Source organism: Perognathus longimembris, chromosome 6 (genome assembly GCF_023159225.1).
Source record: "Perognathus longimembris pacificus isolate PPM17 chromosome 6, ASM2315922v1, whole genome shotgun sequence".
Lineage (NCBI taxonomy): Eukaryota > Metazoa > Chordata > Mammalia > Rodentia > Heteromyidae > Perognathus > Perognathus longimembris.
The window spans coordinates 8,288,610-8,315,070 of NC_063166.1; the positions used below are offsets into that span (position 1 = coordinate 8,288,610).

Here is a 26,461-nt window from a genome sequence, read left to right on the forward strand (position 1 = left end):
CTTCATTTTGCAAGTCAGGGACCTGAGGCTTAGAAAGGAGAAATGATTTGTATTAAGATCAACAAGGATTTGAGTCCTGATCTTCTGAGATCATGTCCAGTCTTATTTCCAGGGCTGTACCCAGACAGATCTGGTTCAACGTCTCTAACACATTCTAAGTAGGACCCCCTCTCCTACTTCCCAATGTGGGTCAACCGAGGGAGAGCCAAATGTTTCCAGGAGGATACATCCAGTCAGTTCACTGGCCCTCCAAGGGAGAGACTCCCTTAGTAAAAGATCTTCTATTTGGACTCTCACATATAATCCTGGATCAGGAGAGAAAAATGTTCACAATCCTATCTCAGGCCCTGATTCACGGCGTGATCTCGGCCCAATCATTTCACATCTCTTGGTGATTGACCAAAAGCCTCCCCTACTGAAGTTTGTCAAGTTTGTCTCCAATGATCCAGGCTTACTTGTAAGTCACTCTGTACCAAGGATGGTTGAACAGAGGAAAGGGAAGAAGCAGGGTATGTGGGCAAAGGCCACAGGGTACAGAGGAACTGTGGCCAGCCTTCCCCGACACTCCGACAACTCTGAGTGACATAGTCATAGTGGTGCACAGGTGTCCCCAGACAGGTCCTCCCTCAAGAGAGGGCCCCTCATTCTCACCACACCCCTCTTTGACCTTTGGGAGCGTGTTCAGAGCCTGCCCCCAGACTGACGATGGACAGCTTCCTTTTCCTCTGCTCCTTTCCAGCCTCTCTCACCCCAACTGCCATCTCTGGAGGCCTGCTGACCCGCTCTGGCTATTTATGGCACCTCCTGGGGACCTGAATTCCTGGCTGGCCCCTGGTTCTCCTTTCCAAGTCAGAATAGTTCCCCAAATGGGGCCCCAGAGTGCAGCAGCTAATCTGGTGGATCAGGCGCCAGAAGCTACCCTGTAGCTACCCTTCCAGTCTTTTTTTAGGGCTGGTATACCAGCCTCCTCCTATATTAACCCTTCTGGGCAAGGTTCTGTCATTCCCCCCCCCCCCCAATTGCACAGGAGGGAACTAGACAGAATGATATTTTGTTTAAAGCCACACAAAGAGTCAGTAGGACACCAGGACTTGAGCTCAGCTCCTTAGCCTCTAAGTTCCAGGTTTTTCCCTGTCTAGAATTCAGTAACATGGAGCACTGACATTAACATGTCCCGGTCGTCAGCCTGGTGTACCCTAATGTGCCTGCCAATAAATTCATTTACTTTTAACTAGGATGTCCCATTATGCTGCTCATTTTACTGGTAACGAAATAGATCCAGAAATTGAGTGACTAGTATAAGGTGGTTCTACTAGAGAAGGTAGAGTTCTTGGCTTCCAGACTTATGTTTTTTTTAATATTTTCCCCCCCAGTCCTGGAGCTTAAACACAGGACCTGGGCGCTGTCCTGAGCTTTTGTGCTCAAGGCTAGCACTCTACCACTTGAACCATAGTGCCGCTTCAGATTTTCTGGTGGTTAATTGGAAACGGGAGTCTCATGGACTTCCCTGCCCAGGCTGTTTTCAAACTGTGATTCTTCGGTCTCGGCTTCCTGAGTAGCTAGGATTGCAGGTGTAAGCCACCAGTGCCTGCCTAGCATCATGCTTTTAGCTTCCATTGGTCACTCCCTACTGCTCTCAGGCCTTTTGAACTAAGAGAAGGGGATGAGACAGGGAACTGGAGAGCGTGGGAGTTCTCGCAGGGAGAGTGGGCTCTGAGAAGGATAGGTCCAAAGAAGGGTGTGTGTTTCTGTGTTGGAGATACTTACACAGAGACGATCTAGCTGTTGCTGACCAGAAAGTCTGTCTCTGTAGCCCCTGCCTCCTGTGGGAGTGGCTAGAAGGAGCTAGGGTAAACACAAGACAAACTAAATCTCGTCCCATTTCCCAGGCCCATCTTGGAAAGCATTCAGGGGTTCTTCTGGTGGCTGACGAGGAGGCGGAGATGGTCCAGCATGATTGTTCTTATTGTGTCTTGGCAGCATGCAGGGCTGTCCTCGCTGTGAAGGGATCAGCAAGGCCCGGAGAGGGGCTGGCGGAAAATAGAAGCCTCACCAGGGGAAAGTTTAAATTCTCACTCGGTGAAAGAAGATACCTTTGGAGCATGTTGATGGAGTGGGTGCTTTATGTGCAGGGACAGCTGGGACCCCAACAACACGTTGCCCAGAGACCCAGCCCAGGCATGCTACTCCTCTGGTCACTACTGAGACAAGGTACACAAACAACAGTCATGGGCGCCAGACACCCTCTGGCGGGCAGGAGGCTGCCCTCTCTGGCAACCATTCTGTTGACATAAACATGAAGCGTCCAGGGCTTTAAGAGGCCTCCTCTGAGGATGGGGGAGAAGGCCGGAGGGTCTTTCAGAGTCTGAGGCTGGGATTGGAGAAGGCACCCAAATTACAGAGCAGACCAGGGTTTTTAGTCATCTTCTGTCCCGGGCACAATGCTTGCCTTACCTTGCAGGACACGCTGCCCCAGGTAAATGGTGACACCCAGGACTTTAGTCCAGGTCACCATAATCTTCCGTTTGAGCAGCCATTCCCAGCACCACCCAGTTTCCTTGGCATTGCCTGGCTAGAGTCTCCGAGGAAGGTGACCTGATAAGAATCGTGCCCATGAGGGTGACTAATAGTATTTCTCTTTGCAGGTGTGTTTGCCAGGCCGCTCGGTATACTGGGAGAAAAATCTATAAACTGAAGAATCAAGTTTTGAGAGACGAGAAAAGTTTTGGAGTGTGCACAGGGGGAGAGAGTGGAGGCTTTTCTGATGCTCATCTGACACAGAATATTTCTGGGGTGAGGGGAGCTCAGGGACATAGACACTAGACCGTGACTGAGGCCTGTAGTCAATGACCAAGATGATTTCTGACTTGCATGATAGAAGGTGAGGGTTTTTTTTTTTTTTTTTAAAAAGCTGCCTTTTTCCAATTCTGTGTCCCCATAGAAAATATGCTTAGAGAAGAAACAACCCGTCAGAAGCTCTGGGCCCTGGTGCCAAGAGAGTGTAACAAGAACCCAAGAAGCCGGAATTGTGACTTTTGTGACTTATCTCCCAGCTTAACTCAGTGAGTTGAGTCTACACATAGGTATTTCCTGGCTATCATTCTATCCATTCTGTTATGGTCTGAATTTATGAAATGCCCCCAACAGACTCATCATGGAACCCTTTGTCCCCAGAGGGCAGTGCTAATTTGGGAGGTCCAAGAAACTTTAGGAGGGTAAGTCTTAGCCAGAGGAAGGGGGACAATGGGATCGAGGCTTTTGAAGATCATACCTAATCTCTGATCCCTTCCTGTGTCTGTGCTTCCTGTCCACCATGAGGTGTAGAAGCTCTTTCTCTACATGCCACCATGATGTTCTATCCAAGCATATGGGACCAAACAACCATGGGCCAAACCATGTGAAGCTGTGAGCAAAATAAATATTTCTTCCCTTAACTTGTTCTCTCAAGTATTTCTGTCACAGTGAGGAGAAAGCTAATATATGCTCTATAAATTATAGCATCGCTCTAGGGAAGGCAGATACCAAACTTAGAATGGCTATCCCCAGCTTTAGCTTAAACTGTAAATAAATCCATTTTTCTTCCCATTTTATATATGTTGTCATTTTCTCTCAGGGCAGACGAGCAGTCAGAGCCTGGTTTGTTTTCTTTCTTTCCTTTTTTCTTTCTGGTAACAAAGTATCCTCAAAGCTAGAGTGGTGAAGGGTTTTTGAAGGGGCTCTGTTTGGGTTGTCTTCACCTGAGCGTAGAAGAGCAAGGTTGAAGATGTGAGTGAGTCTCCAACAAAGCCAGGTTTGGGGGTGAGGAACTTTTGAGCTACTAATGAGCATCAGTGGTAACATCCTTAAAAAGAAAGGTCTTGGCTTGTTTTCTGGAACTACAGAAAAGGTGAATTCTGGGAAGGCTCTGAAACTTGGCTTAAGGCAGAGGAAGTTCCCACTGATAAAGTGGATAGGAAGATAAGAGACTTCAGAGCCTGACAGCATTGAAGTAGCTTGTGGGCATCTTTGATGACATGGGCTATACCAGCAGGAAGGTTGGAAGAGTTAGAAGTGCACAGAAAAAACCCCCACAAAACACTTCTTTGCCCCCTTCCAGGCCAGCTGACCATCCTTTGATGACTGGCCACATTTACCAGTCTGCTATTGGACCTCACCCCTCCAGAGTTCCAGCCCATCACTGGCTGGCTCCTTGCTGTGAGGAAGAGAATCAGGGCAGCTGGAGCATGTGGTATAGGAAGTGTCTCTTACCTCATGCAACCAGGAAGTGGGGGATGGGGCGACAAGATGTACCCTTCAGAGCACACCATTAGTGATGGGCTTCCTCCATGTAGGCCCAGCCTCCTAACAGCCCATCAGCTTTGACTCCATCATTTTGTTAACCAGCTGATGGGGTTACTTTCCTCTGTGTCCATTCACCTCTGAACACTGTTGTATGGAGGACCAAGTCTTCAAAGTGTGACTTTTTGCTGGGTGCCCGTGTAATCACACCTGTAATCCTAGCCACTTAGGAGACTGAGATATGAGGATCTCCGTATGAAGCCATTCCAGGAAGGAAAGTCTGTAAGAGATTCTTGTCTTCAATTAACCAACAAAAAGCCAGAAGTGGAGCCGTGGTTCAAGTGGTTAGAGTACCAGCCTTGAGGGAAAAAAGCAAAGGAACAGTGACCAGGCCCCGAGTTTAATCCCTAGTGTGGACAGAAAAACCCAACTAGACCCATGAGGTTTTAAGGGACATTTGACATCTAAACCATAACAGTCCGGCTCCAGGACCAGAATGGCAAACTGTGCTATACTGCTCTCATTCTGCAAGGTGGGCTGCACTGGGGTCTATTCAACAAGGGCCTGGGGCCTGGGGCCTGGGAAGGTCACTGTGCTGCAACCTCTTGAGAAGCAGTCCCACAACAGCAGTTTGTCCTCTGGCTTCAGATGAGGACCAGAAGTTTCTAAAACTATCAAAGACCTTCCCTCCTTGCTCACTTGATCCTGTAGGGGTGATGTCATTTTTTTTTTAAGTGCAATAGACAACATGCTCATTTGTACTTTCATTCAATTGCAAGTATGTAAGTACCTACTCTGTGCCTGCCCTGCCCTGTTGCGAGGGTTACAAAAGTGGGTGGGACCCTTTGTTCTCCTGGGGTGCAAGTGACCTGCCCCCTGGGTGGAGCTGCCCTGAGCAGAGGAGGGTGAGGGGCTACAGTGCCCTCTGGCTGGGTGAGCGCAGAAGAAGATCTGGTTGTTCTCAGAGGATGCTTCCTGGCCTCTCCTTTGTGACACCTTTAGTCCCCATCTGCCAAGGCTCAGTTTGTCTCCACCCTCAGAACCACAGCCTGTCACTGCGAAGCAGGCTCCGAAATCATCTGTGTGGAGAACCCTGGAACTTCAGGGAGCTGCTGACCGGAGCGCCAGGGAGCTTACTGAATCCAAAGATGCCAGGAACCCGCCCAAAAGATCTGATGTTGCGGGTCTCAAGGGAGGCCCCCAGTTAAAAGACTTAAAATGGGCTCTGGTGCTCAGCAGTAACCTCCAGCCCTGGCCCTACCTGAAGACGGCCTGGGGAGTTCTATCAATGCGATGCTCAGGTCTTACCTCTCCAGAGTCTGCTTGGTAGATTAAAAGCTCCTCCATGACCTCACCTCACCCCACTTCCGGTGGAGGACAACCCCTCCCGTAAACTGCCAGGCATCTGGGCCTTCTAGCCCATTTGGGTGGCGGGCGGGGGGGGGGGCATCCCCTGCTCCTCGTCACATTCAATGCGTTGAAGCATGAGGTAGAAGGTGAGCAGAAGAAAATAAGAGGAGACAACAATTTTTTTTTAAAAGCCACTGAGGTTTAAAAAAGAGAGAAGCAAAAGCTGGATAAGAAGTTCCTACTGAATTCACCACTCAGAATCCTTTTCCAACTCTTAGAAAGTATGAACTGTAATTATTTGATATAAATTATTGAAAGCATGAGACTATAGGAGAAACATTCTAATTTCATGGATCAGAGATAGTCACCTAAAGTCTTAGCATGGCACATACAGTGGACTAGTCAATCATGTGATATGTATGCTATAAAATACATAACAAAAACGATATGCTATATCACGTCTAACCTTAACATATGATATTAGTTATTTGATTTTAGTCTTCTGGCTTGTCTTTATGTGACATCTCAAGCAGATCTTGGTTTTGTTTTTCTGAGTGCTAAACTGTTGTCTGGGCTTGGGAGAGTGTGGAAGCGGAGTGGAGACAGTGGCCGCTTTCTACTGCGCGTGTTTCCACATCGGCCCCCCTGTGCCCGCTCTGACCTCTGGATGCCACACACCCAAGTGCACACGTTGCATCAGACCTTCAAAACCATCGAGAGGATTTTATTCTGTGTTAAAAAAAGTTTCTACCTCTTTCCCATGTTGGTGAATTCTAAAGAAAAAGGGCACTTTGGGGGGCTTAGGAGAGTGGCCCCCTCGGGTGTGCCCAGCTCTGCATCCTACCCTCACACCCCCCTCCCCAGCCATCTTCCCTCCTCCCCGTCCCCTAGGGCCTCAGTTACCCTCCTCTGCGGGCTGAGGCTGGTGTGCAGGACACAGGCTGTCCCTCCAGAGGTGGTAGGTGATGGCAGCGGTCACAGTGAGCCAGGCCAGGTAGGGCAGCAAGAGCAGAGCAGCCAGCTTGTTGATGGGGTGCCAGACACACACCGTGCTCACCACCAGCCCAAACAGCAGCAGCAGGTACATCAGTGCCTGGGGTGGAGGGGCACGGAGGGGAAAGGGTCAGCACGCAGCTCCAAGAGCTGGAACCTTCTTTCTGTGGTGCCCTGATCCAGTAAGCCAAGTCCCTTAGACTCTGCCACCCTGTCAGCTGCCCACACCTCCTCCGGACCGTCTGCTTCTAGGGCCTGGCGATGTTCTTTTCTGTTCTCTCCATTGCTGAGTACCGGTGCCTTACCTGACCAGAGCTGTCAGCTGACAAGAAGAGCATCAGGACGATCCAGCTGATGACCAGTTGTAGAGCATAGAGGCCAAGGGGCAGCGCCAGGGGCCACCGGAAGCCCCCTCCCAAGCCCTTCCACACCAGGTAGGAGGCATAGCTGCAGAGAGAGGATGGCAGACATGATGGGCAGGAGGGTTTTCCTTGGCAACTGGAGGAGCCTGCGAGCATAGGTCTCTTGGTCGCCAAGAGGGAGCCTTGTGGCCTGAAGTGTGTCATGATTTTGAGGGCTGGGTTGGGGGAGCTTGTGAGAGGAGTTGGGCATGGTGGTGGTACTGGGAAGCAGGGAAGGGGGGGACTTGGAGACAGTAGAAGAAGAGGGCAGGTGGAAGTCCTGGGTAGGCAGAGGGTTTTTGTCTATGGGATCCACCCCAAAGAAGTAGGATGGGGGTGCTATTCCTTGGGAGGCCGGAGGGACTTGCTCCCACCCCAGTAGATACCAGGGCCAGGCGCTAGGCATGCTCACCCCATGACAGAGTAGATGGTTGTCCACACAAGGACTATGACCTTGTGAGGCGGGCACCAAGGCAGCTTCTTCGGGACCCTCGCACCATCCGGACATCTGGTTCTGCGTGACAGTCCAGATCAGGATGGGCCCCAGGTGGGGCAGGCCCACAAAGATGGGCCCTTGAGGCCTCATTTACCTCAAGGAGATGAAATCTGGAGAGGCAGAGAGCATGCTCATGAGGAGCTGACCCTCAGCCCTTCCCCTGGGTGTCTCTAGCTCCTCCTCCTCTCCTGCTACTATTCTCTGGCTAGCGCTCCTCACTGGGGTCTGGGCATGGAAGCCCTGCCCTGCCCCTTGGGCCAAGCTCCACTCCCATCTCCAGCCTAGCCATCACGGCCATGCCCACTTTTCTGGCTTTCATGGACTTGTTTTCTGGCCACTCATTTGGATGCTATCCCACACCGGTAACTGCTTATGAGTGAAAGGCTTTCCTCCCTCCTTGGGGATCTGAGTCCAAGGGGCCAGGTCCACATCCGGTCATCTTTTCAACCTCCCACAGTGGGCGGCCCTTGGGCAGGTCTGTAGCAGGCAACGAGGACAATGTCTTCCCTAAGCTGACAGCTACCATCCTAGAAAGCCTCTGTTCCGAAGGCAGGAGCCAGAGAGACTCTTGCGATTATTTCCAGCCCCAAATGGGCCTGCTCATCTGCCCCAGCTTATCTCACCAGACCAGACTGATAGGCTCAAGGGCCCACCCAGCCTGATCTCTTGCCCAAATTCAAAGGCAGCCCCAACGGACACTTCTCTGAAGCCTCAGCTCTGGTCCGTTCCTGGAGTCGTAGGGATGAGTTTTGCCCATGCAGCTCTTCATTTGCAGAGGGTCGGGCTGCAGACACAGACGTCTAGATTCTAGTGGTGTAATTCTGCCTGGTCTTGGTTGTGCCGTGGTCATTTGCGTGTTGTATTCACTGCATGTGAGACAACTCTTCAGCCCAGGCCCCCAGCTGATACCATTCTTATTTGCTCATGATATTTTGGGACTACTTTCCATGTGATAGATGGTGTATGAAGGAAAATATCTGGATATTTTCAATGTCCTAGAGTGACTGTCTAATCTATTTATTTTTTTCTGTCCGGGGTGAGGGTCCCTTGTCCTGGGGGCTCTTGGGACGGGCCCGAGTGGAGTGTCTACCTGGGCATCTTTCTGTGTGTCTCTCTCTGCTCCTCACTGTCCGTTTGCTCAGCTTCTGCCTTCCTACCTCTGTCTCAGGTTTTCCCGCTCACCTACTGTCGCTGCCCCTCGTGGTCTTTGCTCGCCCATCTCCTGTCCCCCAGTACTCCCACGCCTCCTCGTTCCCAGGCCTTACCCCTCTGACCGCCGGCAGCACACCTTCTGGGTCGGGTGTCTGATGGTATATGCTGTGTGCCAGGTGGAGGAGGGGAAGGGAGGGATAGGGCGAGGGGTGGAGCAGGCCTCCCAGCTGCTCTGCCTTCCTCAGACAACAGGGTGGTGACATCTCCGGGCAGCTTTGGATACGAGCTCATGATCTATGGCCCTGCCCGGCTTGACCTCAAGCTTGGAAGGTCTTTCCCAAACCCTCAGGATTTTCTGCCTCCAAGGGAAAGGCAGGAGACCGTGGGGGTGGGGGTGGGGGTGGGGAACCTGGGCAGGAGGCGATTGGTGCTTCCTGGAAGAGTCCTGCCTCCTGGTTTCCCTGGAGAATAGTAGCAGACCATGTCCTCCGCTCCCGGCAAAGTCCAGTCTCCTGTGTGACTCAGACAGAGCTTTGTCCAGCAAAGATGGACACCTCCTCTCGCTGCTCCCTGCCAAAGTTCTGACTACCACTGTTTTGCTTATCCTTTAGGCACAAAGTCTCCTTCCCAGGTTGATAGTTCCTTTTCACCTGTTGTCCTCTTGTGACATCTCTCTAAAGTCGGGAGCCAGGCTCCCTGGGGGCGTCCTACTCTACACCGGGGAACAGGGGAGAGGGGAGGGCATGGCGGTCGGGGACAGGAGGCTAAAGAGCCACTGACTGAGAAGAGAGCAGAGGAGCTGCTTCTTTCCTTACCAGGACACACACGTGCACTATCCTGGGGCTTGGATTCGAGGCCTAGGCTCGGGCCCTGACCTTTTTTTTCTTCTCAAGGTTAGTGCTCTTACCATTCAAGGCACAGCTCTACTTCCAGCTTTTATATCTCAGCCTTCCAAGTAGCTAAGATTACAGGCATGAGCCACCAGTGCCGCTTGTGTTGTATTTTTACTTTGATTGGCACATAATACTTTCTGAGCTACAGTATGATGTTTTGGTACATATGTACATTTTATTTTATTTTTATTTATTTATTTATTTTTTAGAAGACAAAATTTTAATGAAAATTGGTCAGTAAGCTGTATACTCCACTGGGTTAAATAGTTACATGGGACTGTGACCAAAATTTATAACAGACTCTGAAATGTTACATATTATCATCATCTGATTCATCTTCTTCCTTCAGAGATTCCTTAGCATATTTCTCTGCTTCTTCCTTTATATCTTTTGGAACAATTTCATGTCTTCCTTTGGTTAATTCACCAACACAACTGAGCTCTAGTTCAAAAGCTTTATCCTTAACTTCATCATGTACTATGTAAATTATTTTTGCAACTTCTTTAACCACATCACGGCAGGTCATTTCTTTCATCTGAAGTTTTTCTATTTCTTTCTTTGCAGCTTGCCTGGCTTTGCCAATGGCACAGCCCCAATAACCATATGAAACACCTGATGGGTCAATCATGTACAGTTGTGCACCATCATTCACACTGTAAGACCCTAACGTGAAACTGCAGCCAAAAGGTCTAACAGCACTGTACAGTGTGTAAGTGTGTACGTACATAGCCACTCTGTCTGCAAGATGTTTTAGTGGAATGTTATAGCCAAAGTTTGATCTAAAGTTAGAAGCTTCTTCTCTTGCTATGTCTGCTAAAGAACGGGCATCTGCCAACAAACCTGCTACAGCCATTCCAACATGCCGATCAACATTAAAAAGCCGTTTGTTAGAACCTTCTTCATAAAGTTTAGAAAGGACTAACTTCTCCACCCCAAAGACAACGCCATCTTTACATCTGATCCCAATAGCTGTGCTACTATTTTCCACAGCTTTCATAGCATATTCAACTTGAAAAACTCTTCCATCTGGAGAGAAGGTAGAGGCTGACAGGTCATACCCGGTGCCGATGGAGCTCATCTTGCCGCAGACCGGGACGCGCGGGTCTCCCACGCCTAAGATGCCTGCTCCCTGCGCCGTCATATGTACATTTTAAATGATTAAATCAGGGCAATTAACATCTGTCACCTCAAACATTTGTCTTTTTGTTGTTGTTGTTGTTGGTCATGGGACTTGAACTCAGGGCCTGGGTTCTGTCCCTAAGCTCTTGAGCTCAAGGATAGTACTTTGAGCCATAGCACCACTTCCGGTTTTCTGGTAGTTAATTGGAGATCAGAGTCCCATGGACTTTCTTGCTTGGGCTGGTTTTGAACTATGATCCTCAGATCTCAGCCTCTTGAGTAGCTAGGATGGCAGATGTGAGCCATGGTCGCCTGGCAACATTGTCATTTCTTAGTGGCAAGAACATACGAACCTCTTTCCCCTCTGTCTATAAATCTGTAGTCACCTTACTGTGTCACAGAATGCAGAACTCATGATTCCTATAAGATTATAACTTTGTACCCATTGACCAGTGTCTCTCCATCCCCTCCCCCTTGCCCCTTCCTGTCTCTGCTATCTGCAAACTTCCATGTTTATTGCAGTACTGTTCATAAGAGTCAAGATAAAGAATCATCTAAGTGTGTCTCTCATGGATAAAGAAAATGTGACATGTGACACGTGCATGCGTGTGTGTGTGTGTGTGTGTGTGTGTGTGTGTGTGTGTATACACAACAGAATTCAACCTTAAAAGACTGAAAGGAAATCCTATCATCTATGACATGTGGATTAAACTAGTCACAGAAGCACAAATTCTGCATGAGCTCACTTGTGGGCAAACCTGGAACAGCTGATGAGGGAGAGAGAGAGAAAGAGAGAGAGAGTGAGAGAGCGAGAGAGCGAGAGAGCAAGCAGCAGAGTGAAAGTCACGTGTTAGCTATGGGCGCTGATAACTCTGGTTGCGGGAGTTCACCACAGTCTTCAAGCCCGTGCTAGATCGTGTGATAACAATGACCATTTGTCAGCCATCCTGTGGTAAGCACTTTTTATCTTCAATAATGACAATTACTACGCCACACAGGTAGCTTTTTTTTTTTTAATAAAAAAAAATCTGATTTGGCAGAGCAGAGAATGAAGTAAGGTGCCCAAGGATTGTGGGCCACTGGACTCCATGCAGGCGGGCAGTCCACATCCTAACTGCATCCGTTTCGCTATCAGCTGGTCGCCTTCATTCAAGAGTGCTTGTGGAGTACCTCTTCTCTGCCCCCAGAGCCAAGGAGCAGAGGCAGCAGCTGTGGGGAGTGGAGGCATGCCCTGTCCACAGAGGGCGTTTATTCCGGGTTGCTGACAGCAGACCTCAGATCTAGGATCTGCTCAGCCCCAAGTGCAGGGCGGGAAAAGACCTCTGGGTGGGAAGCAGGTCTGGGTGCTTCCTGGTGTCCGCCGGCACTGGAGAGCTGGGGCCGTGGGCTGTCTTGAGGAGACAGTGTCTCTGTGCATGGGACCAACTTCTTACAGCTTCAGAGTGAGGACGAGGAACTCTGGTGGGGAGGGGATGAAAGGTGCACTGCCTGGGCCCAGCATCTTCTACCCTCTCGCCCCTTTCCAGACCTGTGCAGGTAAGTGCCCTGACTGCCCAGGCCTGGACTTCTCCCCAGCCCTCTTTAGAGCCGCCCAGGGGCAGGACTCTGCCGGGAAGCACCTGGCCACGCCTGGCTCCCCCGCCCACCTCCACTCGCCTGATGACTGGGCCTGACCTCTCTCTCTCTCTCTCAGAGAAGGAGCTATTGTTCTTGGACACGCCAGCAGCCTCCGAAAACACCTAGACAGCAAGGTGAGCACTCTCGTGGGGGCTGCAGGGAGGTGGGCATTGTATAGAAGTCATCTGGCGTTCAGGAGGAAGGGCCAGGCCCACTAAGCCTGACTAGCTAGGCGTGGGGACCCGCTGCAGGCGGAGGGAAAGAAGGGGGGGCCTGGAGAAGGGCCACTGCTGATGGGTGTGAAGAAATGTATACGAATGAATGCCATCCATTTCAGGGGTGGACTTAGCCATTGTGTGAGGTTTTCTTTCTTTAAGTGTGTGTGCGCAGGTCCTGAAGCTTGAAATTAGGGCCTGGAAGCTGTCCCTGAGGTTTTTTGTTGTTGTTGTTGTTCAGGGTCAGTATTCTTATCACTTGAGCCACAGTTCCACTTCCGGCTCATTTGGTGGTTCATTGGAGATAAGAGTCTCATGGACTTTCCTGCCCAGCCTGGCTTTGAACCACAATCCTCAGCACTCAGCCTCCTGAGTTGATAGGATTATGGGCCTGAGCCAAGGGCACTGGGCCCCATTGTATTCTTCATGTCCTGCAGCGCTCTCTAGCAGTAGGTGTTGGGGAAGCTGGGGACAGCCAATGGGGGGGGGGGTGGCTAAGCATCCTGGGTGCGAGCTGAAGGGAGCAGCTCCAGTCTGGATCTTTGTTCTGGAGAGAACAACTGTCAGGGAACAAGTGCCATCGGCATTTCCAAAGGCCGTCATTTTGGAAAAATGCTACCCAGGATTGTGTGGGCCCTGGGGAAAGCAAGCTGGAGGAATGGGCGCTGAGGAAATCGGCCGTGGAGTCTGGAGATGCCAAGGAATGGACCACTGCCCTATAAACCCTATTCAGCCCAACTCTGGTCCCCTTTCTTCCTGGAGTCAGGGAAGAAAGAGGATGGAGGGAGGTGCTGTCTGCTGGGCCCCGTGGGCCGGCTGGAGGACTGTTTAACCTGCCTCGGGCCCGGTAAATGAATGGGCACAGGGGGAGGCCCGGGAAGCTTTGGGAGTGGTCATTCCACCTTCTCCAGGATGGGAGGCCAATCAAAGGGACAGGGCCCCATGCAACGGAAGGGACATGGACTCTGGTCTCTCCCAGCCTCAGGAAGTGCTATGGAAACAGCACACGTTCCCACCTTTCATTCCCTTTACCTGGCCCATCCCCTGCCACGAGGCCTTTGTGGGCACAGGGTGCAGGACATCGCTTGCCCAGGAACCATGGATGTGCCTTTAGTTCCTTCCATTCCTTTCTACTTTGGTCTCTTTCTTGCCAAGCTCATTTCCTCTACAGGAAAAGAAGAAGGGATGAGGAGAGTAAGCGGTGATTCTGCGAGTCCTTGTCTGTCTTCAGTTATCCACACGCTGGGGAGGAAACTCAACTTCCTTATCTAGGAAATGGAGACACAAATGGCATCAATTCATAGGACTGTATGAGATGAAGTGAGATAAGCATGCGGAGTGCTTTAACGCTGCTGCTGAGTAAAGCTTTGTACATTATGTAATTACAAGAGCTATTAGCCGAGGGCTGGTGGCTCACGCCTGTCATCCTAGCTACTCAGGAGGCTGAGATCTCAGGATCCAGGTTCAAAGCCAGCCTGAGCAGGAAAATCTGTGAGAGTCTTATCTCCAATTAATCACCAGAAGTAGCACTGTGGCTTAGAGTGGTAGGGCTCTAGCCTTAAGGCCCATGACCAACCACCAAAAACAAATAATTAAAAAAAAAATGACACGGGCTATTACTATGGAAGGCCAAAAGGAAGGGAAAGGGGCTTACGGGCAGTGTGCTGCTCTGCCCTACCGCTACCAGCTCATCTGATTCACCCGCAGGCCCTGCAGGCCACCTGGCTGAGGAAGGCGGAGGCACTGGCCACAGGGTTGGACTTTTAAGGCAAAGAGAAGACTACTACCTCCACCTCCTGTCCACATTTTCAGTGAGGACATAGGGTGAAGGGGAGTATCCACCCTGTTGGGAAGGAGCTAGGAAGGGTGTTGTCTTCCTGGAAGGAAGGAAGGAAGGAAGGAACGAAGGAAGGAAGGAAGTGGGCAAAGCTCAGCTCCCCATGGCTGGAGAGACAGATGGATGGAGGGGAAAAGGAGCGAATGTCAGACGTCAGATGCTTCTCAGTGCAGACTCTCAGTGCAGACCCTGGCGAGACAACCAGAGGGACTTCCAAGGACTGTGAAGGAGGGCCTCTGGTCTCCACTGCCAATTTACTGAGTTCCATTCTCTCTGCCCCTCCTTGAGGGCGGAAGAAGACATCTTCTTGGGCAGGACGGAGCCCCCCTCCACCTTGGGGAACACACCTGACGCTCAGAGAGTGTTCATTTGGGTAGTGCCTGATGACCAGGGGAGAGACCCGGCAGGGAGGGTGAGGGAGTCTGGATGCCACGGGGAGGGGTCCAGGTGGGGAGACATCAGAAAGAGCAAGGCTGTGGGGAACTCACTCCCACCCGCAGAGTCTGGGGGTGCTGGGAATGGAAAGGACTTGAGGCCGGGCAGTGGGAGGGGGCGGAAGCGAACGCAGGCGCTTGTGAGGGTGGCCGTGGAAAAGTTGAATGTGCGGCCACTCAGAGAAGCAGTCAGGCATGCGAGCAGAGTATGCTCTGGCCCGGCCTCATTCCAGATGCCCTGCGGGCCCCTGCCCTGTTCCTGTTCTGCTTTGAAGTTGTGTTACTGGTGTTGTGTTGTGTGTAACCCCGTGGGCTGTCTTTGGACCTTTCTGGCAGGAGAGGCATAAATAAATACAAGTTTGGACTTTAGCATTGGAAAAGGCTTTCCATCCTCACAATCACCTGGGAGATTTATTTTCCCCGTCCCCCTTGCTTTGTCTTTTGTTCTGGTGCCAGTATTGGGGCTTGAACTCTTGCACTCCTGTTTGGGTCTTTTTGCTCAAGGTTGGTGCTCTACCATTTGAGCCATACCTCCACTTTTGCCCCCCCCTTTTTTTTTTGCTGGCTAATTGGAGAGAAGAGTCTTGCAGACTTTTCTGCCCTGGCTGGCTCAGGTCTCAGTCTCCAGAGTCGCTAGGATTACAGGCGTGAGCACCAGTGCCCCGCTTCTTTTCACTTTTAAGAGCTTCCAAAAGATGAAACACTAATACAAAAACACACGCTAGATGTGAAAATTCAAAGAAGGATTTAAAAATGCCAATTAGTGAAATCTAGTACTTGTGCATGCCTTTGGTCCTCTTAATTGGTCTTGTCTTGGTGGGGAACGATGGTGGTTGGGCATGGCCTCCCCGGCCTTCACTAAGAGCTAGGGCCTTTAGTACCGTTGGACAACTGAGCCTTTAGGCTTAGCGGGTCCTGGGTGAAGAGTGCCCTAGGCCCGTGTAAAATACACAGGGACTTCAAAGACGTGCGCCACCAGGGATGGGACCTACCTCACTCATCAGTTCATAGCCATTGTCTGCTGAAACAGCATTTTGGATACATTGCAGCCAGTACCCATATTACTCTGATTAAAATGTCTCCTGTTCCTTTTCCTTTTTTAACATGTGCCCTAGAAGACATTTACAATGACATATTTGGCTTGCATTATATTTCTAGCACACATCACTGGTCCATATCCCCCTTTGTGCAATTACATTCACACACATGTGCGCACATTCGCATGTGTAAATGTGTCTATACTTGCATGTACTTTTTTGGGTGCGTGGTGCTTAGGTTCCATCCCAGGGCTGTTTGTATGAGCATACACCGAGTCCCAGCCTATGTTTATTTTTACATGAATGAGGTCACCAGCTGTCTCTTCACCTTTTGTTTTTACTTACCTATTGACTTTGCAAATCAAAGTAGATATTTTGTTTCTGGGACAGGGTCTCACTCTGAGGCCCAGGCTGGCCTCAAACTCATAACCCTTCTTCTGCCCCAGCTGGGATTACAGGCATGTGTCTCCACGCTGAGCTCAAAGACAGATGCCTTGTCAGGTAAAGAAACTGATGTACGTTAAGCATATGATAAGCTTACTTAGCCCCAGTGCAAGATGGTATTTGAATTCTTATCTGTGAGATCCAAACACAGCTTCTTCCTTATTCAGCTTTACTTTGACGTACTGGGTGATAGGAAACCATGCCATGTTCTTTCTTTTTGTTGGCATACAAGGTCTCACTGTATAGCCTTGGCTGGCCTTGAACTCCAAATCCTCCTGCCTCAGCCTCCTAACTTGGGATTAGCCTTGCCCTAGAAGGCTCTTGAGAGAGTGGGAGAAGAGGAAGAGGTGGACTTGCTCCTCACCTCAGCCCCACCGGAGCCAAGGACCTCCCTGACTTCCAGAAGCCTGCTCTGATTTGAATCCTCCTTTCTCCCCCAGGCCCCGGGCCTTGGCCTGCACACGGGCGCAGGAGAGCCCCCATTAGCAAGTGACCAAGCGGATGTGCCCCCAGGAGAGTTCCTTCCAGCCCTCCCAGTTCCTCCTGCTGGTGGGGGTCCCAGTGGCCAGCGGCCTCCTTCTGCTCAAGTGTCTTCACTGGCATTGTTCTCGGTGGCTGCCGGGAGCCTGCTGGAAGCCAGATGGTCAAGCGGAGCCGGTGCCGCAGCCCGCCCCGCTGCCCGCGTCCGAGGTCCCGAGAGAGTGCCCGCCCCCCACGCTGCCCGAGGCGGCCGCCTTCTTCCAAGAGTTGCACACGCCCACGCAGGGCCGCACGCTCACTCGCCAGCTGATGCACAAGCTTCTGGTGTTTTCTGCTCGAGAGGTGGATCACCGTGGCGGCTGTCTCATCCTCCAGGACATGGGCATCTCCCTGCTTATCCCTCCCGGTGGGTGCTCCCGGCCCTCTGTCGGGGCGCGGTCACTCGCTTCGGGGGACGTCTCTGTAGTTTTTGCAGACCGCGCCTATCCCTCGCAGAACTTTTGGTTCCAGGGATGGGCTTGCCACATCGCTTTCGGGAACAGGTTCCTGGCAGGCAAAGGGCCTTGACTCAGGGTGCTGTGTGTTGATTCTCTAGTTAGAGCAGGAAGAACCCATGTTACAAGTTCAGGCAAGGCGTGGGGTGGCCCTGCGGTGACCCTAGAGAGGGAAGGAGGGTGTGGCTCAGGCCCGCACCCCAAGCTGGCTCACAGGGGGTCCTGTTCGCCTTCCACGCTGCCTCCCGTTGCCCCGCCGCCCGGCTTTCCTCCTCGTCTCCCCTAGCCCAATGGGGTTCCTACTCGCCAGACCCGATCTCAGCCCTCTGTCTCCCTAGGTGCCGTGGCCGTGGGTCGCCAGGAGCGGGTGTCGCTGATCCTGGTGTGGGACCTGACAGATGTCCCAGCGCTGTCCCCGTCTCAGGGGCTGGTGAGTCCCGTGGTGGCCTGCGGTCCCCACGGGGCCTCCTTCCTGAAGCCCTGCACCCTCACGTTCAAGCACTGCGCCCAGCAGCCCAGCCACGTCCGCACCTACAGCAGCAACACCACCCTGCTGGACGCCAAGGCCTGGAGGCCCCTGGGCCGGCCGGGGGCCCACAGCTCCCGGGACGAGTGTCGCATCCAGCTCTCCCACTTCAGGTGGGCCGCGGGCCTCCCCCGAGCCTCAGTCCCTCCGACCGCTCCTTCCAGATCCTTTCCTCTGTCTCATCCTCGTCTCTTTGGATGGCATTACTACCTCACCTGCCCTGTGCTAGCCCCTCACGCCGCTGTAGCCCCCCGGTCCTGATGTCCCTGGCAGCTTGTTTCACCGTGACACCCCTCCCCCCCACCCCCCGCCCCACTTTCAGGGTGATCTTGCTGCCTGTACAGACGTGTCTAACTCTGCCTGCAGATCTTTCCCATCCCATATCCGTATCTCCCTCCGGTTGTCCCTCTCTGCTGTAGTCCTCTGATGTGACTGTCTGACAATGTCTGGGGGCAGTTTGTCTCCTCGGATCCCATGTCACGTGTGTCCTCTGTCGCGTTCACATTCTGGATTCTCCTTGCCTTCCGTCCATCGGAGCAGAGCTGCGTGTGAGCTCCTTCCCCGCCAGGGGAACCCTGAGCCCCCCCTCCCCTGGCTCCCTTGCCAGAGAGTGCATGTTGGCTTTTCTCCCCACTTAACCATGGGCACGGTGCCACGCTCACTTCTTGACCATCTAGCCGGGGTGCTTTACCCGGGCCCTCCCTCTCTGCACCTCTGGGGCGCTGTCCCAGCCGGCACTGAGGGCCCTCGGTTGACTGTCGGGGCCTGGTGGCAGGTGTGCCGGGGTCTCTGCCATCGTCTCTCTCCACAGCCTCTACACCTGTGTGCTGGAGGCGCCCGTGGGCCAGGCCCCCCGCAAATGGCTGCAGCTGGCTGTGTTCTGTTCCCCGCTGGCCCCCGGGCAGACGCACCTGCAGCTGCGGGTCTACTTCCTGAACAACACGCCCTGTGCCCTGCAGTGGGCCGTGACCAACGAGCGGCCCCACGGGGGGCGTCTGCGCGGGCCCTGCCAGCTCTTTGACTTCACGGGGGCCAGGGGCGACCAGTGCCTGAAGCTCAAGTATATCTCCGAGGGTGAGGGAGGGGGCGCGGGGTGGGGGGCGGGGGGGGCAGGGAAATAGGGAGCCCCGGGAGAAAGATTGGCTCAGCACCTCCCATTGGGCCGGGAGTCCGGAAGGCCTCCGTTTCTTTCTAGGATTCCTGGGCTGGAAGTAGCATTGCCCGTGGGACGCACCGCCTTGTGTGGGTGTGGACAGGGCACGGGGGGCAGGGAGTAAGGGTGGAGTGGGGGATGGGAGGTTGTAGGGAGGGTGATGGCCTATGTGCTGTGTGTGTGTGTGTGTGTGTGTGTGTGTGCATGTGTGCGTGTGTGCGCGTGCAGCAGACAAGCAGGGGCTCTCAGGCTCTGGGAATCCCCATTCCCTTCAGCCCCTCCTGCTTCCCAAGTCCTCTTGTCTCCTCCTGGTGTCTCGTGAGAGGCCCCGCCTCTGAGGCTGCCCCCCCCCTTCTCCACCCCCCTCCAGGTTGGGAAAACGTGGATGACAGCAGTTGCCAGCTGGTTCCGCATCTCCACATCTGGCATGGAAAGTGCCCCTTCCGCTCCTTCTGCTTCCGGAGAAAAGCAGGTAGTCCAGGGGCTCCTGGCCTCCTTTCCTGTCCCCCCTCCCCACCTCGCCCCCCTCCCCACTGCCCCCAGCAGCCCCCCCCCCCCACCCCTCCGTGCTCTGCAGCCCCGCCCCAGGCCTGGCACAGGGCCGCTCTCCACCATGAGGAACCGCAGCAGATCTTTTCAGGGAGACAGGAAGACGGCCCACCTGGTGTCTTCAGAGCCCCAGCGTGGAGCTTAGTGTTCCTTTGACTCCTCCCGCACTTCACCGGGGGTCCTCCTCCCTCACCTGCCACTCCCTCACCTTCTCGTTGCAGCGGGTGACAGCGAGGACTGCTCGGCCCTGACTAACGAGATCATTGTCACCATGCACACCTTCCAGGACGTGAGTTGTGCTGAGGGGCAGAGTCTGTTCAGGAGCCCTGGGCCGGGACGGTGAGGGCTCTGCTCTGGCCCAGCCAGTTTGGTCTAATCACAGTCAAGAAGGCCTTTTTCACAGAGCAGCCGCATCAGCTCTCTGAGGGACCTAGCGTCTGCCTCCAAGGTGCCCCGCATTCTTCCCTGTCTTGTCCTGTCCGTGGATCCCAAAGGCTTCAACCCTAGATCAACCCTGTCTCCCAGCTCGGGGGAGCCAGGGCATCGAGGAAACTTGGTCTCTACCGAGGCTCCCTATCTCCACCTGGGACACGATGCGTTGTGTCTTCAGTGGGGTGCTATGATGGGAATTAGGTAACCTCCCCTCCTGCCCACAACCTCGGGAGGAAATAGGAAGAAATCGGGGTCTTTGGGGAGACCATGGCAGCATCTTAATGGAAGGTAGTCTTCTATATTCACATTGCCACTTGGAGTGGAGAAGTTGGGGTGGAGGAAGGGAGCAGAGCATTTATTATCACATGCCGAGCCCCATGGCTCCATCCAGAACTCCTCCTGATAGCTTAAAATACACCACTCGCGGCTCGGTCTTCTAGTAGACACATGTAAGGCTGGGCGTGGAGCTCCGGGGTCAGGGAAGCAGAGGGTAGAGGGTGCCGGCCGGGCCTGGTGAAGTGGAGCTGGGCCTGCGGCCCTCGCTCAGGGCCTCGTCCTCTGACCCCTAACTGTGGCCCCTGCTCTGCTGCTGACCCAGGGTTTGGAAACCAAGTACGTGGAAATCCTCAGATTCCAGGCCTCAGAGGAGGAGTCCTGGGCCGTGCCACCCCCTGTCTCCCAGCCATCCCCCTGCAATAGGTGAGGTGAGGGGAGGGGAGGAGGGGTGTCTGGGAGATGCATGGGGTTCCCGTATCAGCACCCACAAGCCAAATAAAGCCTGGGGTGAAGGGAGGCCTGGGAGAGGCCTCTTCGGCCCTTCCCTGAGTGAACAGCCCCTCCCCCCCCAGGCTGCCCCCAGAGCTCTTTGAGCAGCTGCAGATGTTGCTGGAGCCGTACAGCATCACGGGAAATGACTGGCGCCGACTGGCATCCCACCTGGGGCTCTGTGGCATGAAAATCCGGTAAGGAGGGCGAGATGGGGGGTTGGAGGTATAGGGTAGACCGGGGTGGGTGGGTCCGCCCCAGAACAAAACATCTTCACTTTCCAGATGATTTAAAAGTTAAGACAATGGCAGCTCTTCCCAGGGACTGCTCTGTCTTCAGTAGCTAGGGTGATGCCTGGCTAGCTGCAGGTGCTCAGGAACTATCCCACAAGGGATCAGTTACAGTGCAAGTCTTTGGGTGCCCGTGAGTGCTGGCTATACTGTAGTCTGAGGAGTTCAGCAGCAGCCTACCCGAGGATGGTGTTCAAGCATGTAGTGGGTTACCTGGCACACGCGAACTCAGTGAATATCAGCAATCATAAGCCCTGTAGCGATGGCCCCTGTCAAAGATCTACAAGATCTCTCTCTCTCTCTCTCTCTCTCTCTCTCTCTCTCTCTCTCTCTCTCTCTGGTCTTGGGGCTTGAACTCAAAGCCTGATCACTGCCTGTGAGTTTTCTCATTCAAGGCTAGTGCTTTACCACTTGAGCCACAGCTCAATTTCTAGTTGTTTTGGTAGTTAATTGGAGATAGAGTCTCAGGGACTGAGAGTCTCAGGCTGGCTTTGAACTGTGATCCTCAGGTCTCAGCCTCCGGGGTAGCTAGGGTGACAGGTGTGAGCCAGCCTCACGGTCTGAAGGCCTGGGTGTCTGTCTGGGAAGGCGGGCGAGAGCAGGTGGGGGACCACAGCTGGGGCGGGGAGGAGACCTCGTTCTGGGCCAAGGCCCCATGCTGGGCCCATGGAAGAGGGAGAGTCCTCCCTGCCCTCTCCTCCCTCCCGGGCCAGGTTCCTGTCCTGCCAGCGCAGCCCCGCAGCCGCTGTCCTGGAGCTGTTTGAGGAGCAGAACGGCAGCCTGCAGGAGCTGCACGACCTCATGACGGCCATGGAGCGGCTGGACTGCGCCTCAGCCATCCAGAACTACCTGGGCGGGACGCCTGGCGGAGGTGGCGCCCGGGAGAACCGGGGCCTGGTGCTGGACGAGAAGCTCTGAGAGCCCGGCGCGGTGCTAGGACCTCCCCGGGACCGGTCCTGCTGGATGCAGCCGGCCAAGTTGCCTGGATCACCCTCTGCCCAGAAACTTTGGCCTGGGTGCAGTTGTGCTCATGGCCAGCAGGAGGCGCAGGAGCCCGGGAGACCATCACCGCCCAGCCGGCATCTGGGCTGGGCTCAAGACTTCATAGGTCAGGGTGCCCTGTCCAGTGGCCTGTCTGGTGGCCTTCCTGGTGGCCTGCCGGCATTCATGGGCAACTGTAGTCCACGAGTCTTCACCAAGCCCTCAGAAGGTCCCAGCGCTGGGCTGGAATCGTGGGGGAACGCGGGATTATCTGAACCAGGGCCCGGAGCTCGACAGGCACTTGTCTAGAGGAAATGGAGATGCACTCAAACGAGCTGAGAACAAACTGCAAGATAGCACATCCACATCCACATTGCACCCACGTCGAAGCCTAGCCACATCCCTGTCTCCATCCCCCTCCCTGCGGTGAGGGGGAGGGGGTGTGGTCAGCTTGGAGCTCTGCTCCCTTTAGGAGTTGAGAAAGGAGAGAGCTGTGTCCTGGCTGGAACAAAGAGAAGTCTCCAGGGAAAACACTGGGAGGGACGTGTGGGTGTGCTCAGGCGAGGGTGTGTGTGTGTGTGTGTGTGTGTGTGTGTGAGAGAGAGAGAGAGAGAGAGACTACACAGGGTAGGAGCTACTAGTGAGTATGGAGGGCAGCAGACAGGAAGGAGCCCACCGTGCAAGGCCAGATCCGGAGCTGGGCACGCACACCTGTGGTCTCCATCTGTTCCACCTTCATCTCTTCATGCTTGGGCTCACATCGTGTCTTCCCTCTCCCATAAAGCATTAAAGTGGCAGAGAAACCTCAGAAATGAACGTTCTTGCATCATCTCCAATGTGATCTGTTGGGGTTTGAGCTCAGGGCCCCCATGCTTGCTCTAATACTTGAGCCATACCTCCAGTCCTCCTTTTGGCTGATTATTTTGGAGATGGAGTCTTGTGGGCCTTTCTGCCTGGCCTGGCTTTGAGTTTTGGTCCTCAGCCTCTTGTGGAGCTAGGCCCAGCAAACTTTCGGAGATTTAAGTCTCTGATTTCATTTTCCTCTGCTTCCCGAAGCTACTCCATCTCTGAACTCTGTGCAGTATGTATCGTTTTGTCTCCACCTAGTTACTGTGCCCTGTCTTTGCCTGTTTCTTTCTTTATCTGAAATCCTCAGTCTTTCCCTCCAGGCAAGTGTCTTCCAAACCAATGTCATAGATTGAAAGAGTCTGGGTAAGCCTAGGAATGAATGAGTGGGATATTTCCCCATGGACCAAGATCCAGTGTAGCCTCAGGAAATAAAGAATAAGGATTAAAGAACACCCCACTCGGTCAACAAATACTTATTCAGCACCTACTGTGTGTTAGGCACCGTACACAAAAGCAATGAATAGGCTAGATCTTGAAGGGAGAACAAATGGCTTGTCTTAATTCAGAGCAATGCTTTTGCTCACACACAGGTGTTGTTAATTTGTCCAAGGGCAGGCAATCTCTCTGGTAATGCTAACAATTCACTTCTGTATTTAATTAAAAATATTAATGCATTTTTAAATGATGGACAATATTGTATAGTAGAGTATGAAAATTGCCTTTCTTTGTTACTAGCCATATTTTGCCTAGATTGGTCAATTTGGATGTGGGTATGAATGGTTTTAGGTGGGAAATTATACCCGTGGGGATGAGTTGGAGGGAAGCACTTTGTACATTGCTATTCCAGTGTGAAAATTACCCAGTATGGTACCAGGCTTCATTTCCCTTTCCATTAGAAGCAAGTCTTTCTGTGGCGTCTTTCCACCCCTTCCTCCTCCCCCCGCCCTGACTGTCCTCACTTCCCCTTTGCCTCACTTTCTCCCTCCCACCAGGGGCTGATGGGCCCTCTGGGTCGGAGTCCTGGCCTTTCCAGTTACTGGCCCAGGATTCAACCAGGAAGAGCGCTTTCCTCCCCCGCAGCCCTGCGCCGCGTTTGCACGGCTCTTTCCTGCCCTTCAGGCCTAAGTCCTCTGTGCGCTCCTCTCTACCCTGCGGTCGTGAACAGAGCACCGCTTTCCCGCAAAGGAGTAGAACGCTTTCTCGTCCCCAGTCTGGTTTCTCCAAGGATTCCCAGGACTGGCAAAGGAGGCTCAGAAAATCCAAGGGTAGGTGCAGGCCATCGGGGGGGGGGGGGAAGCAGGGGACCCTTCCTTTGTCAAGGCAAACCCATCTGGCCTGGGTTTCATGGTGCTGAAACACAGAGGATGACAGAGGTGCCCGAGGATGACATCAGTGGATGTCAGGAGACCTGGCACACAGTTGCGGATCCGGGGTGGACTGCAATGGCTGGCTCTCAGTGGTCTGGGCTGCAGTCTCTTCACCCTCGGGACAAAGCGGTCACAAGTGAGGTACATCAAGGGTTACCCCTCCAGTCCGCAGACCCGGCGCAGATGGCACATTGGCGACTCAAGGAACGTTCGCTTGGGACCTTTTCCTTCGTGCGTTGCATTTGAGTAGAACGACTGATTGCTGCTTGTGGCCTCCCTTCCAGATCTTTCCCTAATAGGTTTCCTGCCTCATCCCTAAAACCAAATTCATGACTTGGACTCTTTTGTCAACGAGGCTCCTGTCAATCTTCCCTCTGCTGGGTTCGAGTCTAGCGTGGGTCAGGTGGAGTCTCGGTCTGCAGAATGAGAGCCTCCTGTACTCAGAGATCACTGGGTCTTTCGTCTCCTTCTGAGTGACATTCAGATGGACATCCGGGCCCCTACTGTGACAGACACACACTGAAGGCCACATACATAATGTTTCATTTTTCCACATATCACCTCATAAAAAATAAAACGAAAGAGGTGACCTCCATTTGAATATTATATTTGGTTCAACCTAATATGTCTAACATATTATGATATTCACATACAATTGTTAAAAATTAATGCTCTCTTAGAAACATTTCACGTTGGGTGCATCTTCATTTGCATGCTGGTATAGTTTGGATCTGAAATGTCCCACGTTGATGAATTGGCTCTTCAGTGCCGCCTCCTGCCCTATTTGCCTTTTTATACTTCAGAAGCTAGGGACAAGCTCTGTTTTCCAGCCTCTTTAGGAATCTAGGCACATATATATGCTTCCAACCAGATAAACTTGGGTGGGGCTTTGATTGAGAATTGGAATAATGTGTGTGTATGTGTGTACAGGTGGGGTGTTGAATAGACCACCAAGCTGGTGTTTATTTTGAAGAACTAGAAGTTTGCCCGAGAGTGGCCATCAATCCTTCAGTCTTTCTCATGATTGTGACCCATTGAAGTTTGTTTCATCCTACATTGTTTGCACTTAAACTAGCTAGATGGAGACTATAGAATGCCCCATAAACACCTGTCCAATGTGCCAACGAGTCTTTCTCTGGACAAACTGTCCTTTATTCTGTATCATACCCTTCTTGCTTGCCTGGTGTTGGGGGTCTGTGATGTGAAGGGGCCTGAAGTAAGAGAGTTTGATAAAACTTGTTGTCCTTATTCATCCTAACACAGGTAGACGTCCTCAAACGCTCAGCACACATCTCACTGCTTACCTTGTGCTTAGAGTCCTGGTGGGCTCTCATTCTTTTCTTATCTTGAGGTAATCTCTTTCCTGCTGGCTTTAATCCAATTTACACTGTTTTCTTGTTGGTGGAGATGTTATTGCTTCTGGCCAACAAAAAAAGCAAACATGAATTCCAGCTGGTTAATGTCATCTTGTCCCAAAGATAGCAGCTCAAGGACAGGAATATGCTTAGTATCAGTTATCAAACTTCAAGTGGATTCAGATTCCAGACACATTAGGAAAGACTAAAAAATGAAGAATGAAACTGGGTGCTGGTGGCTCACGCCTGTAACCCTAGCTACTCAGGAGGCTGAGATCTGAGGATCAAGGTTTGAAGCCAGCCTGGCCTGGAAAGTCCATGAGTCTCTTATCTCCAAAGAACTACCAGGAAACCAGAAGTGGTGCTGTGGCTCAAAGTGGTAGAGTGCTACCCTTGAGCAAAAGAGCTCAGGGACAGCCCCCAGGCCTGGAGTTCAAGCCCCATGACTGACCAAAAAAAAAAAAAAAATGCTTAGGAGATGCTGAAGGGGGTGAAGAAAGGATCACAAGAGAGTTCCTTAGTGAAATACAGAACAAGAGATCGCCTAATTGTTCCATCCTTGGGAAGTCTGGACAAATATAAAGCAAAGGTACAATAGAGAAGGAGACTTAGCAGAAACTCTTTGCCCTGGGTCTTGAACTCAGGGTCTCCTGCTCTCACTTAGAATTTTCGCCTCAAGGTTGGCGCTCCATCTTGGGCCTCTGCTTCTAGCTTTCCTCTGGCTAATTGGTGGGAAGAGTCTCTTGGATTTGTCTGCCCCAGCTGGCTTCCAACTGTGGTGCTCACATCTCTTGAGCCATGAGGATTACAGGCGGGAGCCTCTGTGCTCGCTTCAGAACAAAGGTCTTATCCGTGTGCCCTCCCATGAATTCCTCCAAGTCAGGCTCTCTCGGTCTCTGTGGGGCAGAGTTCGGAGCAGTTTCAGGTCCAGGGACTCTCATGGGGCCGCCATCA

General features: G+C 52.6%; 3 protein-coding genes across 3 annotated transcripts; 1 reads left to right on the plus strand and 2 right to left on the minus strand.

Moving 5' to 3' along the window:
* Positions 1 to 6,240: 6,240 nt before the first annotated feature.
* Positions 6,241 to 7,609, minus strand: Tspo2 (translocator protein 2). The gene is given in 4 exon segments (XM_048347818.1): positions 6,241 to 6,721; positions 6,927 to 7,068; positions 7,435 to 7,508; positions 7,510 to 7,609. Coding segments are annotated over 4 exon segments (513 nt in total). The 5' UTR covers position 7,609; the 3' UTR covers positions 6,241 to 6,523.
* A 2,164-nt stretch (positions 7,610 to 9,773) lies between these two features.
* Positions 9,774 to 10,694, minus strand: LOC125352613 (proteasome subunit alpha type-3-like). Its single transcript, XM_048347817.1, has one exon. It carries the CDS (start codon positions 10,639 to 10,641, stop codon positions 9,874 to 9,876), a length of 768 nt encoding a protein of 255 aa, XP_048203774.1. The 5' UTR covers positions 10,642 to 10,694; the 3' UTR covers positions 9,774 to 9,873.
* Positions 10,695 to 12,379: 1,685 nt separating this feature from the next.
* On the plus strand, positions 12,380 to 22,070 carry Unc5cl (unc-5 family C-terminal like). Its single transcript, XM_048347816.1, has 10 exons — positions 12,380 to 12,433; positions 16,707 to 17,152; positions 17,579 to 17,879; positions 18,578 to 18,840; positions 19,290 to 19,391; positions 19,690 to 19,757; positions 20,499 to 20,599; positions 20,749 to 20,862; positions 21,669 to 21,904; positions 21,953 to 22,070. Exons 2-9 carry the CDS (start codon positions 16,768 to 16,770, stop codon positions 21,871 to 21,873), a joined length of 1,539 nt encoding a protein of 512 aa, XP_048203773.1. The 5' UTR covers positions 12,380 to 12,433; positions 16,707 to 16,767; the 3' UTR covers positions 21,874 to 21,904; positions 21,953 to 22,070.
* The last annotated feature ends 4,391 nt before the right edge of the window (positions 22,071 to 26,461 follow it).